The sequence below is a fragment of the Leucoraja erinacea genome, chromosome 17 (assembly GCF_028641065.1).
Source record: "Leucoraja erinacea ecotype New England chromosome 17, Leri_hhj_1, whole genome shotgun sequence".
Lineage (NCBI taxonomy): Eukaryota > Metazoa > Chordata > Chondrichthyes > Rajiformes > Rajidae > Leucoraja > Leucoraja erinaceus.
Genome location: NC_073393.1, coordinates 37,484,341 through 37,499,900, shown reverse-complemented (window position 1 = coordinate 37,499,900; position 15,560 = coordinate 37,484,341). Strand labels below are relative to the sequence as shown.

Below are 15,560 nucleotides of genomic sequence, written 5' to 3'. Positions count from 1 at the left end.
TCTAGCTCAAGGACATAATAATACGTTATATGGTTTTTTTTTTTAAATTTAAAAGCTTCTTATATTTGTCAACCACGTATAACTAACCATGAAAAAAAAACTTTTGACCAGTATACTTTTCAGTTACTGAAAGATGCCAGAGCCCACTAACAGAAGCATCAACATTTATCAGAATGGCAATTAAGAGACAGCCTGATTATTTGTCTTCACAGGGCACTGCGGGCTAAATTTACAGTAAAAAAAATCCATGTTCCTTTAATTAACATAAAATCTGCTAGTGTAAGCATTTATATGTTCAAACGGTACAATCAACACAAACAGTGGGAAAGATTGGCATCTTCAAAGGATCATGGGTATGCTTAGAAAACAAATGTTTTGTTGGCCTTTACTGTAAGGGGACTTGAGTATACTCAGCTTTAATGAGCCTACACTTGTATAGTTTTGCTGTCCTTATCTGAAGGAGAGAGCTGCTTGGATCACAGTCGCAAAGTCAGGGAGGCCATTTGGACCTGAAATTGAGGGAGATTTCTTCCCTAAGATGATGGTGAATCTTTGGAGAATTGGGGAGGCCCAGTTATTGAGTTAATTCAAAACAGCGGTCAAGGGATTTGGAAGGATTGCAGAAGAATTATACTGTAGATGATCATCCATGATCTTGATCAATGGCAGAGCAGCCAAAGGGCCACCTGCTCTACTCCTAATTCTTATGAAAAAATACACTGGCAAATGAATAAAATATCTATTTGAAATACCTTCTAGAAGACCTCACCAAAACTAACATGTTAATGTCTTAAGAAGGGTCCCGACACAAAACCTCACTCATCCAGAGATGCTGCCTGACCAGCTGAGTTACTCCTGCACTTTGTGTCTTTTTTTGTAAACCAGCACTGCAGTTCTTTGTGTCTCCAATGTGTTAATGATCAGATAAGATTTTAGGAATGTTGAAAGAGGGACACTAGGGAGAACTCCCCTGCTTACTGCAAAGGAGAGATTCAAGATCTTACATGCCCACATGGGACAGTTGGCTGGACCTCAAGTTGAATCCTCTAAAGAGTCCCAAGAGTGAAATACCGCCTATCTGTCCTTCAGAGATGCTGCCTGGTCCGCTGAGTTACTCCAGAATTTTGTGTTATATACCTTCATCTGAAAGATGGCACCTTTAACAATTTAATAATTCTTCATTTCTGCACCGGAGTGCCTTTCTTAATTTTTGATTTTGAATCGTCGAAGACATAACCTTCAAATTCATGTGCATGAATGCTACCAGAGATAGTGCTGATGCTGGTTGACTCATCACAGTAATCAATCTCAAATGGATCTCCACATGAAAAAAAACTTTTGCTTGAAGCTGAAGATCCTCGATGAACTTTGCCGATCAAGATACCCCACCTAACCTAGTCCCATTTGCCTGCATTTAACCCACATCCCTCCGGGTGTATACATAACAGGAACTCAGCGGCTCCAATCAGTCTGAAGAAGCCTGTCCATTCTATCCCCAGAAACTGCCTGATTAGCCGAGTTCCTCAAGCACTTTGTGTTTTACTCAAGAGAAAAACCTGGAGGATTATGTGCTATGATCTTTGAAGGTGAAAGGACATATTGAGAGAGCCATCATGAATGGGTATATTGTGCATACAGTGTTTAAATTACTTGTCCAGATATCCATAATCCAGATACCTTTCAAATCTTATCGTGATACATGTGAAATTGAACTTTATTTAATAATTGGAAATTAAGAAAAATAAAGAGTCATTAAAAATTATGAATACAGAATTAGCAGATTGTTGTTAAAACCCATCCATTTTACTAGTACTCTTCAGGAGAGGAAATTTACCAAGCTTACTGTGTCTGGCCTATAGAAATACCAAATTCTTTATTCAGTGTCACTCTGTTCTCATACTTCTTTTGCTGGACTTTTCTGTTAAATTGCCTTCAAGTCATTGTATTTAGTCTGGTGCTTACTTAAAGAATTCACCTGCCCTTCATCATAGAATGATCTTGCATGTCTGTGACAATCATGGTGACAATCTAAAGGAATCCTATGTACCTGCATAGGGTTGATACCCCGCTATTCCTTGCCTGTTCATGTTTCTGTCTAATGCCTCTCAAACATTGTCCTCATGCCTGTTTCTACTCCCCCCCCCCCCTAGCAGTGTGTTCCAGGCACCTCTAGACCTGTGCCTGTGTAGCACATTCTGTGCAAAAACAATCTTACCTTGCAAATCGCTGTTATAGTTTCCACATTTCACCTTAAACCTATGCACTCTAGTATTTGCCAATACCACCCCGAGGTACCTCGGAGTACCTATTCTATCTGTACCTCTCATAATTTTACGGTAGGTTGCCCCTTAGTCTCTGATTTTCCAGAGAAAATAATCAAAGGCCTCCTTATAGTTAATACATGCCAATCCAAGCAACATCCTGGTGAATCTCTTCTGCACCCTCTCCAAAGACTTAATATCCCTCCAATAAATGTGGTGAACAAAACAGCACACAATACTTTAAACGTGGCCTAACCAAAGTTTTAAACAGTTGGAAACATAACTTCCCAATTTTGTATACTCCATACCCCGACCATTGAACCACTGCACCTTTTTAACTATCCTCTCTACTTTTATTGCCACCTTCAGAGAGTTATAGTCTTGCAACCTATGATAACTGTACAGTAATATTCCTGAGGGACCTGCCATTTACTATGTACAGGTGAGCCTCATGTTACAATCATTTGGGTAATGGAAATTTGCCTTTACGAAATCCACAAATTGATACCAAAGAAATCAGGGATACAGATACAAAATGTGTGTGAAAAAAGGACAAGATTAGTTTATTTCCAACTCGCTTTTCTTGAATCATGTGCAGATGATATGGCTTTGGAAACAAAGGTAAACAAATCAGTACTTTCAAAATTATTTTTGTTTGAAAAACAGTATTAAATAATCGCCTTCAGTAATCTTAAATATATTTATACTATGATTGCAGAATGGGCAGTAAAAAATGGAACGTGAAGAATTGATTAAAAATAAAGAAGAAAAATAAAGAAAATAAAGAATTGATTAAACGTATTATTGTCTCCACGTCAGATATTCAAAAGCAGTTTATAAAATTTGACCTTGAACTAGTGCCAATGACAAATCATTTATTCAAACTGCAGTAGCCATAATGATGTTATTTGAATATAAACTACTGACAAACTAATGCTTTAGGGCAAACCTTCCACAACTGAATTCTCTTTACCCAGATAAAATAAATAAATGCATCCTACTTAAAACTTCTTTTAGTATATTTTCTCCCTTTAGCAAGTGCTTCTAGATAGTATATATGGACAACTGCAGAAACTGTGATAATCTCTCTGTGAAATAAAGTCAGCGTTCTTATACTGAAATGATCCATGTTCAAATTTGTGGTTAACTGGTAAAGCGTGATACAAAGAAGAAACCTGTAAAGAGAGTGAAGGGGGCATAGGAACCCCTTAGTTAATCATCAATGTTCTGTTGCTTTTGCACATTGCTATTGCCAAAAGTTACTTCTTTGCATTTTTAAGTTTTTGACCTACACTTTTAAATTTGACAGTCAGTAATGGGAAACCAGAGCCTGACTGCACAGGCAATTTTACTGCATTTTTATGTATAAAAAACTCATTATACCTTTCATTGCTTCGTCAATGGAACATGGTTGTACACCAATTTCTTTCTTCACAATGATATCTGATGAGTTTGCTAAAGTGTAAACAAAATACACCGATTTTAAAAATTGTCACCTTTTGTTTAGTTTTCTTTCGTCAAACATTTCAAATTTTAACTGTAAAGATTCCTCATCGGGCCCCAAGGAACACATTAAAAAAATCAATACTCTTAACTTCTTTTGGAAAGGCATATAGATATGCAGGAAATGGAGGGACATGGATCACGTGCAGGCACAGGAAATTAGTTTAACTTGGCATCATGTTTGACTGAGATGAGAAAAACATTTTTCACGCAGAGAGTGGTGAATCTGTGGAATTCTCTGCCACAGAAGATAGTTAAGGCCAGTTCATTGGCTATATTTAAGATTGAGTTAGATGTGGCCCTTGTGGCTAAAGGGATCAGGAGGTATGGAGAGAAGGCAGGTACAGGATACCGAGTTGGATGATCAGCCATGATCATATTGAATGGCGGTGCAGGCTCGAAGGGCCGAATGGCCTACTCCTGCACCTATTTTCTATGTTTCTGTGTTTGGCACAGACATTGTGGGCCAAAGGGCTTGTTCCTGTACTGTACTGCTTTATGTATTAACTTGCAGACAAAAGCAACTACATTTAAAAGAGGGCCACCAAAATTAAATCAACCTAGAAAAATTAACATACAAAATAATCCTAAACAAATAGAATGCAAATGTCAATGTTGTGGGAGGCTGGATACATATGTAGATTTTGGTTAATCCCAAAACAGTAACATATGTTTTAAGATTGATCTGTTTGGAATCAGAATTTAAAAAATCTGAATATTGGAATCAGATCCAAAAATTGTAAATTAATTTAGTTATGGCATAACATTGTGTGAAGCTAATAACCTTTCCACTCCTGCTCATTTTTCAGCTGGGAATCAATTCTATTAATGACATTAACATCTGATCTGTACAGTGACTTTCAGCAAAGTTATGAGGTTTAATAAAGCATATGCTTCTGATGATGATAACTGATTGTTTTTTTTTGTCCTTTTAGATAAAAGATTAGTTAGAAAAAGAAGCAAACCTTTATTGAATAACCCACCCAGATCTGGAGTGAAGGTAAAAGGCTGTACTTCATGTGATCTTCCAGCATTGGTTATGACATATATGCCAATTGAAACTGGTGTTGTTATAAGTTGATTATGGTACGGAGGAACTTTCACAATAAGGTGATTCTTTGAAAAGAAGATAAGAAAACAAAATCACATGACTGATGATTACAGTTAAACAAAAAGTTCAAGAGCTTTTAAGCTTTAATAATTAAAACACTTATTTAAAGGTTTAAGTATCATGCACAATTCTACTCAAGCAATCTAATGAAGGATGAATGATCCTACAATGAATGCAGAGAAGATTGATAAAAATGGGTCTATGCACAAATGATTTTAACTAATACAACTAATTGAAAAACGTTGGATTATTCTCCTTGGAACAAGGTAAATTGAGGAGAGGATGTGAGGAATTTAGTTTTTAACTCAAGATTAGTTCTGATTTGGAATTTGCTCTGCAGTGATGATGGATGTAGATCAATCAGTCATCAAAAGTATACAATATAATTTAAGAGAGAATAATATGCAGATCTTTGGAGCAAAAATAGGCAAATGGGGATTACCAAAATTATTCTGAAAAGGAGCTAGCATAGACTCAATTGCCCAGATGACTTTCTTTCAGATAACTGGAAACAGCAGTGAATCTCAAAATGGATATGAAACCAACATGCTCTAAAAGCAAGGCTCTGTAAATATGGCTAGCACAAATGAAAATATTATTTTAGTTGCAAGACATACAGATGTTAGCCAGGAATCCCACCTGTGTGTGCCAAATTGAAACATACCTTTGCTTTGTACCAACAGCAAATTTATCTTCAGTACCTCCATCGACATCAAATAACCTGTAAACGTTTAGAGGCCCCAGCACTGATCTCTTTGACATAGCACTCATTGGATCTCATAGCATACGATCCATTTTATGTCTCTTCTTTTTCCTGTTAGCCAACCAATCTTCTGAGTTAGATATAGCTCTTAGGGCTAACGGAATCAAGGGATATGGGGAGAAAGCAGGAATGGGGTACTGATTTTGGATGATCAGCCATGATCATATTGAATGGCAGTGCTGGCTCGAAGAGCCAAATGGCCTACACCTGCACCTGCACCTATTTTCTACATTTCTATGCAGGGTCTTCATTATTCTTTCCGGCAGTGTTCCAGAGCCCAGCACTCTTTATTGATAAACGTTTTCCTCAACTCACTTCTAATCCATCTAGTAATTAATTTCTGGATATGCCCCATATCTGTTGACCTCCCAATTAAATGGAAACAGATCACGGGGAGAATGTACAAATTCCATACAGACAGTACTGGATCGAACCCGGGTTTCTGGAGCTGTGAGGCAGCAACTCTACCGCTGCACCACCGTTCTGCCCTCTTCAAATTGTTCAACTTTGGAGGGAGTGGTGACAAGTGATGAAAGCACTGCTAGTTCTCAACTCAAGATATAATCAATACCAAAAGTATCAATGTGAAGCTACTGAATGGCTATTGACAAAGGGAATATCCCTGATAGAATGAGGCCAAGAGTTCTGTGGAAATAACCTGTCAATGTGGTCATTCGGTTCATGGGAGCTGTTAGACAGAAGGAATCTAGAGAAAAGCACTTAAAAGCTGTGAAATCAGGGGAGTTAGTGTGAGAACATAATCAGTGGAATATAAAATTTATGAAAAACAGATCGTCATAATTGTAGTTAGGAAACATCATAATAGTTTAAGTGAATAGCATTGATGACTACATCGGGGCTACGTCCTGCACCATGCAGAACTAACGGACTTAATGAACTTCACTACTAATTTTCTTCCTGCACTCAAATTCACTTAGGCCATCTCCAACATCTCCCGGCCGTTTTTGATCTCACTGTCACCATCCCAGGAGATAGACTATCGACTGTCACCTACTATAAACCTTCTGACTCCCACAGCTATCTAGACTACACTTCTTCACACCCTGCCTCCTACTCTATCACCAATCCCAATTCCTCCGTCTATTTTGCATCTGCGCCCAAGATGAGGTGTTCCATACAAGGACATCTAAGATGTCCTCATTCTTTAGGGAACGGGGGTTTCCCTCTTCCATCATAGATGCCCACACAAGGGTATCCTTGATATCCCGCAGCTCCACACTTGCTCTCAATCTCCCCAGTCGTAACAGGGACAGAGCCCCCCTGGTCCACACCTTTCACCCCATTAGCCGTCACATAATCCTCCGACATTTCCGCCACCTCCAACGAGATCCCACCATCAACCACATCTTCCCATCTGCACCCCTTTTAGCAGGGACCATTCCCTCCGCAATTCCCTGGTTAACTAATCCCTCCCACCCAAACCACCCCCTCTCCAGGTACTTTGCCTTGCAACCACCCCGTCCCCGCTTGATTCTATCCAAGGACCGCGATAGTCTTTTCTGGTGAGGCAGAGGTTCACTTGCACATCCTCCAACGTCATCTACCGGATCCGCTGTTCCAGGTGTGGACTCTTATTATCAGCGAGACCAAGGGCAGGCTCGGCGATCGTTTCGCTGAACACCTCCGCTCAGTCTGCCTAAACCTACCTGATTTGCCGGTTGCTAAACACTTTAACTCCCCCTCCCATTCCCAAACTGACCTGGGCCCCCTCCATTGTCAGAGTGAGGCCCAGCTCAAATTGGAGGAACAACACCTCATATTTTGCTTGGGCAGCTGACACCGCAGCAGTATGACCATCGACTTCTCTAACTTCAAATAACCCTCCCATCAACCTCAATGTCCCCAATTCCACTTTATCTCTTTGCTTTGTAGTCACCTTCTCCTAGCTAACAATGATCTATTCTACATTTCCCTTGTTTCCTTTTCACACCTTACCCTTCCATATCTCTGTATCTCCCTCTGCCATGACTCTCAATCTGAAGAAGGGTCTCAACCCGATACATCACCCATTCCTTTTCTCCAGAGATGCTGCCTGTCCTTCACTACAGCATTTTGTGTCTATCTGCAGCTGTAAATATCCAGTTCAATTTTCTGAGGGGTGCCCAGTCACGATCATTGCTGTAATGTAACTAATGCATATAACGTCCAATTTCTAAGTACTAATTTGCAGCCGAGATAAAAATGCATTGTTTTCCCATTTAACTAATAATCTCTCAGTGCAGTGAAGACTGGAAGTCGGGTTTGATGTTAACTCATTGATGTTAACCATTGTCAGCCTAGATGTCTTCTACTTTGTAAATCTCTACTGACAAAATCAAGGGCACCATGCCACCTAAACTGAAGATAAAGTTTGGAAGCAAGAAATCCAAAGTAAATATATTATATGGTTCCATAAGCATTTTGCACAACAACTTTATAGAAATGACACGATGGAAATGTGCAAACCCACAAAGTGTTAGGTATTCAGTATTTCATAGAACATAAAGGCAGAGTAAATTTGAATGTTAACACCTTTTTCATGAAAAAAATGCTTTTAACTCTTTAAGCTCACCTGATGAAAAAGTTCCATGTCTATTTCAGCTTCTGAATTCCAAGAATTGGTGTCATCTACATAAAATCAGAAATATTAAAATGTTAATATAAGATCTAACAGTTGTTTGTTTTCCTAGTATGTTGATTTGATAGCATTTATTATTTTCCATTCATAAATCCATGCTGACTCTCAGAATCTTACATCATGGAAGAGGCCCTTCTGCCAAATTCGTCCATGACAATCAAGATGTCCCAATTAAGCTAATCCCATGTTTGCCCATGTTTGGTCCATATCCCTCCAAACCTTTAACATCCATGCACTGGTCCAAATATCTTTTAAATGCTGTTATGGTACCTGCCTCAACTACCTCCTCTGGTGGCTCATTCTACAATCCCACCACCCACTGAGTGAAAAATCTGCCTCACCGATTCCTAATAAACCTTAAAACTATGGCCTCTGCTTCCTGAATCCCCTACTCCTGAATAAATAAAAATTCTGTTAATTCACCCTATCTATTCTCATGATTTTATACACATTTCTTTAAGACCATCCCTCCGTCTCCAGTGTTCCAAGGAATAAAGTCCTAGCCTGCCAACCTTTCCCGAAAACTCAGGCCATGGAGTCCTGGCAACAACCTCGTAAAACATCTCTCAATACCTTTGATCTGAATTGAATCTTTACGAGAGTAGGGTGACCAAAACTGAACATAATACTCCAAGTGTGGCCTCACCAACATATTGTACAACAGTAACATAACATCCCAACCTCTGTACTCAATTCCCTGACTGGTAAAGGTCAGCATGCCAAAAGCATCTACCCTATGCCACTACCCTATCCACCATTGATGCCACTTTCAGGGAACTATGTACTTATACTTTGAGATACATCTGCTCTACAATACTCCCCAGGGCCCTGCCTTTTATTGTGAAAGTAGTGCCCTGATTTGACTTACCAAAATGCAACACCTTGCACTTAATCCAATTAAATTCCATTTGCCATTCCTCAGCCATTTGCCCAGTTGAAAAGACACCGCTCTAATTTACAATAACCAATTTCACTGTTTACAATTCCACCAATTTTAATGTTAACTGACAATTTACTAAACATCCCTTTACATTCTCATCCAAATCATTGACAATGATGACAAACAGAAATAGGCTCAGCTCTGATCCTGAGGCATACCACAAGCTACTTGCCTCTTCTGGAAAACTATCTTCCATCACACCACATGCGTTCTACTATGAAACCAATTATGTATCCAGTTAGCATGCTCTCTGGATCCTATGCAATCTAACCTTCCTGTGCAGCCTACCATGTAGAACTTTATCAAAGGCCTTTCTGAAGTCCACATAAATTACACCTACAGTCCTGCCCTTGTCAAATGTCATGGTTAATTAAAAAACTGAATCAAATTTGAGAGCGACATAATTTGCCACGCACTAAACCAAGCTAACTATCCCTATTCAGCCCATCTTTCCAAATATATTTTACCCTTCAGAATCCTCTCCACTAATTTTTGAACCACAGATGTTAGGCTTACTGGTCTATAGTTCCCAGCAATTGTGGAGGGAATGGACATGACATTTTGGGTCAGGACTGCCTCAGATTGAGTGGAGTAGTGAGGAGAAAGTTGGAAAAGAGAGGTAGCGTTAGAACAAAGCCCGGCTGTGATAGTCGATGCAGGCGAGGGGAGGGTGATTGGCAGATGGGTGGAGTATGTGACAACAGCTAAAGATGAAAAGGAGACAAAAGCATGTCAGATAAGGAAAGAAGAGGAGTGAAATGTTAAGCCAGAGGGAGGCATAAAGGTGACAGGGAAGGGGGGGGAGAGAGATAAAAGGGAAATATGGGACAGGATGGGAGATGTGCATGCAGAGGAGGGGAAAGAAGAAGGGCCACGGTTGGTGGGAGATGGTGGTACTATTCAAAATTGGAGAAATTAATGTTGGGTAGCTTACAGCCGAATAGTATGAATACTGACCTACTGAGTTCCCATAGAACCTTTTCTTACTTAGTTAATGTGTTTTTTGAGCTTCTGTGGAATAGTTTAAGGGGACCAATGAAAAGGTGAGAGGGAGAGTTGGATAAAGAATTAAAATGAAAGGGATGCAAGGGGGAGATGTATGGCCGCGTGTGGTAGTGGGGTAACACTGAAAGTGGTGTAAATCAGAAAATGTTCTGTCTGCCATGGACACTGGTGGGGCTGAGGGTAGTCTGCAGGGGAAAAAGCAGCAGTGTTGGAAGTAAATCTGATGCAGCTGAAAGTAGTTTCAGAAGTGAAAATAGGATGGAAATTGGCAGATATCTTTTGGATTTTATATGAGCAGCTAGCAATTCCAATAGAGTGATCAATATACTGATAAAAGAGGTGAAGAGGGAGCCAGTGTAGGGCTAAAACATGGGCATTTCCATGCCTTCCACAAAGATGCAGGCATAATTCTGAACATGTGGATTGCTACCTTGATTTGGTGGGAGTTGTGTTTCAGGAGGACTTGTTTGCATCTTATACAAACAACATATTTTGTTTACCTTCTTTTCTGTTCTCAATCACCTTTTTATCTCTTCCCCTGCAATTAGCAAACCCTCTCCAGCAGCACCATCTTCAGCTCCATCATTTCTATCTCTCTCAGCGCCCACTCTATCACTGACATTCTATTTGTTCTCCCAATCCCTCACACTCTCTGCAACTTAAAACATAGTCTGAAGAAGGGTCCCAACCCGAAACATCGCCTCCACAGCTGCTGCCTGACCCGCTGAGTTATACCAGCACTTTGTGTTTTGCTCAAAGTTCCAACATCTGCAGTTCCTTGTGTCTTCTCTTAAAACAGTGCGTGTTTTCTAGATGTCCCTTGCCTGGTCAAAGGTCCTTAACTTGAAACATTAACTTTGATTCTTTCTCTATTGATGTTGCTTGACCAGCTGAGTTTTTTTAATCTAAAGTTTATTTTGCTATTAATTCATTTTGTTTCCAGATAATTTTACCTTTAGAAAGATTAACTCTTTGCTAAATTTTCCAGTCATGAACTATTTCTGGAACCACAGGACAGCAAATAGTTCATTCGTTTTCACCATCCTTCCCCACCTCAACCATTTCCCTTTGATATTTGCTCACATTACCATGACTAAGACCATCCAGTATATTAGGATGTCTCAGTTCAGTATCTTCCAGTTAAGAATATTGCAGAATTGTATCACATCAACTTCAGTGAGTGATAAATTATTGAAATGCCATCCTTTAAATTAAATATTAAATTGAGAAAAATCATTTGCTCCAGTTTATCAAGTGAAATAAGATCCTGTGATCATTGTTTAAAGGGAATCAGTTTGCCCTTCTTCATCAAAATCACACAACAGATTGTGTATGGCTGTTTACTGGATCTTGCAGGCATGGAGTCCTTACTATGTTTGTCTATGGGAGCAACAGGCCTTGTACCTCAGAAAAATATGTGTGCACTGAGATGTGGCAGTCTGATAAAATGCTATGTAAATAACACTGAAGAAAATATAGGGGATTTTTCTGGAAACTCTTAGTTAAATATAACATTAACTATTTCAAACCCTTAAAAGCAAGTTACAAATGACCTTGCATTGTTTTATTCCTAATTTATTGTTCATTCAAATGCAAACTGCTTATAAACCTGGTTTAGTATCACCTGGAGCTAAAAGCTCACAATTTTAATTCACAAGAACATATGAAACTTTTGCCTTTGAAAGCATTATAATCCAGGATAATTTATGAAAAATCTTTGAATATTTGACCAGATATATTCTGCAAAAGTAGTTTTAGATTGGATTCATTAATTGCCTACTCCTTTTAAAAATGACTTGATTTAAATCAACTAAACTGAATTTTAAGTATTTGCACAGATTAACAAAGACCACACAATTCAAGTTAAATCTTTATTAAAAACATCTTGATGTTGTAAGGCATTGTATGGTAGTTGATCATTTTAACTGCCATATGTAGTTTTAATAAATGTATACAATATTATTTGAGAAAAAAATCTCCATAATTTGAATTTGAAGGGATTTGAAATGATTTATTCTTTGTTTTGCAGACTTCGTTTTCAACACATAGTAGAATAGAACTAGAAACGGCTAATTTCTGAGTTTAAAAAATTGTAGCGATTACACACCTGAATTCAAGTTTTACTGCAAAATAAATAAAGACATGATACTCACTATTCTGAAGCCAAATACACAGGCTCAGTCAACTGGTGGCTTGTTTTCTGTGGTGTCCCATTATACAACTGATATAATTAGTATTATGCTGTATTATGCGTATATACGTTGTTACACTGGACAGTTTGAAATCATATTGGAGCATGGTGCAACATGCAATCTGCAGTTGCCGACACCATTATAAAAAAAACTAATATGCCTGGAGGTAGCTGTTTGTTTGAAAAAATGGTTGAACCACTTAACATGAAATGGAACTAACCACTAATCCCATTCATATTATGCATATACAGTTTTGATGGTTTCTTGTAATGCCAGACTACTCAAATAATTAATTCACCTGAATTGTTTTCCTGAAAAATAACTTTTGTGCCTTTCAAAAAGTTTTTTCCAATCAGAAATAAATCTTCACCTCCTTTCACTGAGCAAGTATGTAGGCTTTTTTTCAATATCTCAGGTGCTCCTGCTGGTTGAGCTTTAATGAAAAAAGAAACACAAAATTAGTTTCTAATCTATGAAATGTGCACATGTGCACACGACTTTGAGACAAAATGAAAATTCTGAAGGATTTTGCAAATTGCAGTACAAAATGGGAATAATATTATTTTGTGCTTAAAATGTTCAATTATTTCTAAATGAGAAATCTATTACAAAAAAACAAAGCAAATTATTACATTTTAACTTTACATGTACTTTTCATATAGGCACCTCACATATTGTTTCTTAGGATTTTCATACTTAATTTCTTAGCACGGTGCATCATCTTGAAAGTAAGCACTGTGATTAAACTTAAAATGGCAATAGTTATTTTTTCTAAGGCTAATTTCTGATTGTCAAGGATCAATATCAATACATTAAAATGGCTTCAATTTTAAATTATTAGTGTTCAAGAAGGAACTGCAGATGCTGGAAGATCGAAGGTACACAAAAATGCTGGAGAAACTCAGCGGGTGCAACAGCATCTATGGAGCGAAGGAAATAGGCGACGTTTCAGGCCGAAACCCTTCTTCTGAAGAAGGGTTTCGGCCCGAAACGTCGCCTATTTCCTTCGCTCCATAGATGCTGCTGCACCCGCTGAGTTTCTCCAGCATTTTTGTGTACCTTTTAAATTATTAGTGTCTGTTTTATAAGGTGTGTTAATCAATGTAGGCAAACATTGTTCGACCCAAAACATCACCCATTCCTTCATTCCAGAAATGCTGCCTATCCCGCTGAGTTACTCCAGCACTTTGTGTCTAATCTTCAGGAAACATTAAATGACTTTAGGGTTTTAAAAATGATTTTACTGACCACGAACCAAGGGGAGAAATGAGACAAGTATTATAATGCGAACAAATTTAATTCCTTATTCTACCAAATCTAAATTCTAAAAGGTGTAGACATAATATTTCCTCTCAGGAACAGTAGTTAAGATTTTTTTTAAACATGCTTATGTTAGCTTAACAGTAGTTCACACAAGGACATATTCAGTCTACTTGAGAATTGTAGCAGCACTCTTGCCTCTGAATAAAAGTACGATTTTAAGCCTCATTCCAAAACCATAACCTAAATTTACATTTCAGTGCAGTATTGAGGGAGTGCTTAACATTGGATGAGTCAATTTTCAAATCTGAGATTCAACTGAGAAAATTCTACTCTATCAGATTTTTTTTTAAAAGAATAACATTGCAACAAACAAATAAAGGAAGGAAATTCTTCTGACACTGGTCAAATGTATCGTTTAAATAACAATGCAAAGGCAGATTATTTAGTCACTTACTTCAAACCAGCAGAAGATCCTGCTAAAAATGTTCTGCCTATTTTCTGACATGTTTGGAATTGAATTCCTTTGATAGCATTTTTCTAAAAACCTCCGTTTGAGAATCTAGAGTGCATCAGTGGAACTCAAAATTGAATAGCAGCAGAATTAGGAGCTTGAGAATAATGAGACAAACAAACTGTGGCTCAAGGTCATGCATTGCAACCATCTAAGTCAATAGAATGGACAATGATAACGAAAGCACCCAGATTCATCAATTTACTGAGCATAGGTACCACACAGAAAAGCATACTCAATTAAAAAAAAGACCAAATTTATATAATTGTAGGGAAGTTTTATGCTATGTCAAAATCTTTTGAAAGAGAAAAAAGTATGTTGCATGGAATATTTTGAGTATGGGAGTGAAAAAACTGACCGACAATATTTTCTCGATAGTTAAATGGTACAGATCTGTGTAAGCATGTGTAAATAATGATTTGAGTCAATATAAACTCAGTTGTGAGCACGGCTGTGCACATAAGAGTGTAACTAAGTAAATAATGTAAATGATGCAAGCGCATCATGCTAGAGCTCCACATCTGTAAATTGTTTGAATATTTGCAAAGTCAATTAAATATACAATATATTAAGCTACTTTTCTCATATTACAATTCAAGAATATATCACATGCATCTTAAAAGTACTTATGAAACTAAGGAAGGCAATTCCTTGATTCACAGTAACACCATAGTAAAAAACAGAACAAACTGGGTGGCTGTTCATTGCAATTCAGTTCTTAAAATTGAAAGAGAGTCATGATGGCTCATTGTCCAGCAGAAACAACACTATTTTAATTTGTATCTAGGTTATTGGGAGAATAAAACTGGTCAAGGGGATGGGTGATTAAACTTCAATACTATTCTTGAGCATTGAGCTGCAAATACTAAATGCTAATCGTCGACATGAAACTATTTTTCTTTCCACTATATATGAATGGTAATACCTACAGGCATTAATTAAACTATTTAAATTCCAAAGGCATGCACCATGTGTTTTATCTAGGTACGATGCACAGGAAATATTATTACTTAGTTAACATTTAGCAGACAATAAATACTACAGATTTCACTTCAAATGTTAAATCCAGGTCCGTGTTTTGTGTCATTATATGAAAAGCAAGAACTTTAAAGAAATAGTTATAGTAAGTTAACAATGAATAATTAAACAATTTCCTTTTCATTAGTTTCAATCCAATTTATTATAATAATGTTTGACCTTCCAAGGAATTTAACATTACTATTGTCTATTTTCTCCGTGCATCAGAGCTTTGAACAAATATGCTGCTGAATTTTTTGACTATTTAGATAATTGGTCAGCAACTAATTCAAAAACAAGGAACTTCCTAGCAGAAATATTTACCACACTATAAATGATATAAAATATCTAATTTT

General features: G+C 37.7%; 1 protein-coding gene across 1 annotated transcript in view; it reads right to left on the bottom strand.

The window, feature by feature from the left end:
* Positions 1 to 15,560, bottom strand: part of LOC129705416 (nuclear factor of activated T-cells 5-like) — a 129,397-nt gene that overhangs the window by 23,959 nt on the left and 89,878 nt on the right. The window contains exons 7-10 of the mRNA XM_055648971.1: positions 12,712 to 12,846; positions 8,211 to 8,266; positions 4,748 to 4,880; positions 3,645 to 3,716 (exon numbers count right to left, since the gene is read on the bottom strand). Coding sequence (XP_055504946.1) covers positions 3,645 to 3,716; positions 4,748 to 4,880; positions 8,211 to 8,266; positions 12,712 to 12,846 — 396 coding nt within the window. The remainder of the gene's footprint in view (positions 1 to 3,644; positions 3,717 to 4,747; positions 4,881 to 8,210; positions 8,267 to 12,711; positions 12,847 to 15,560) is intronic.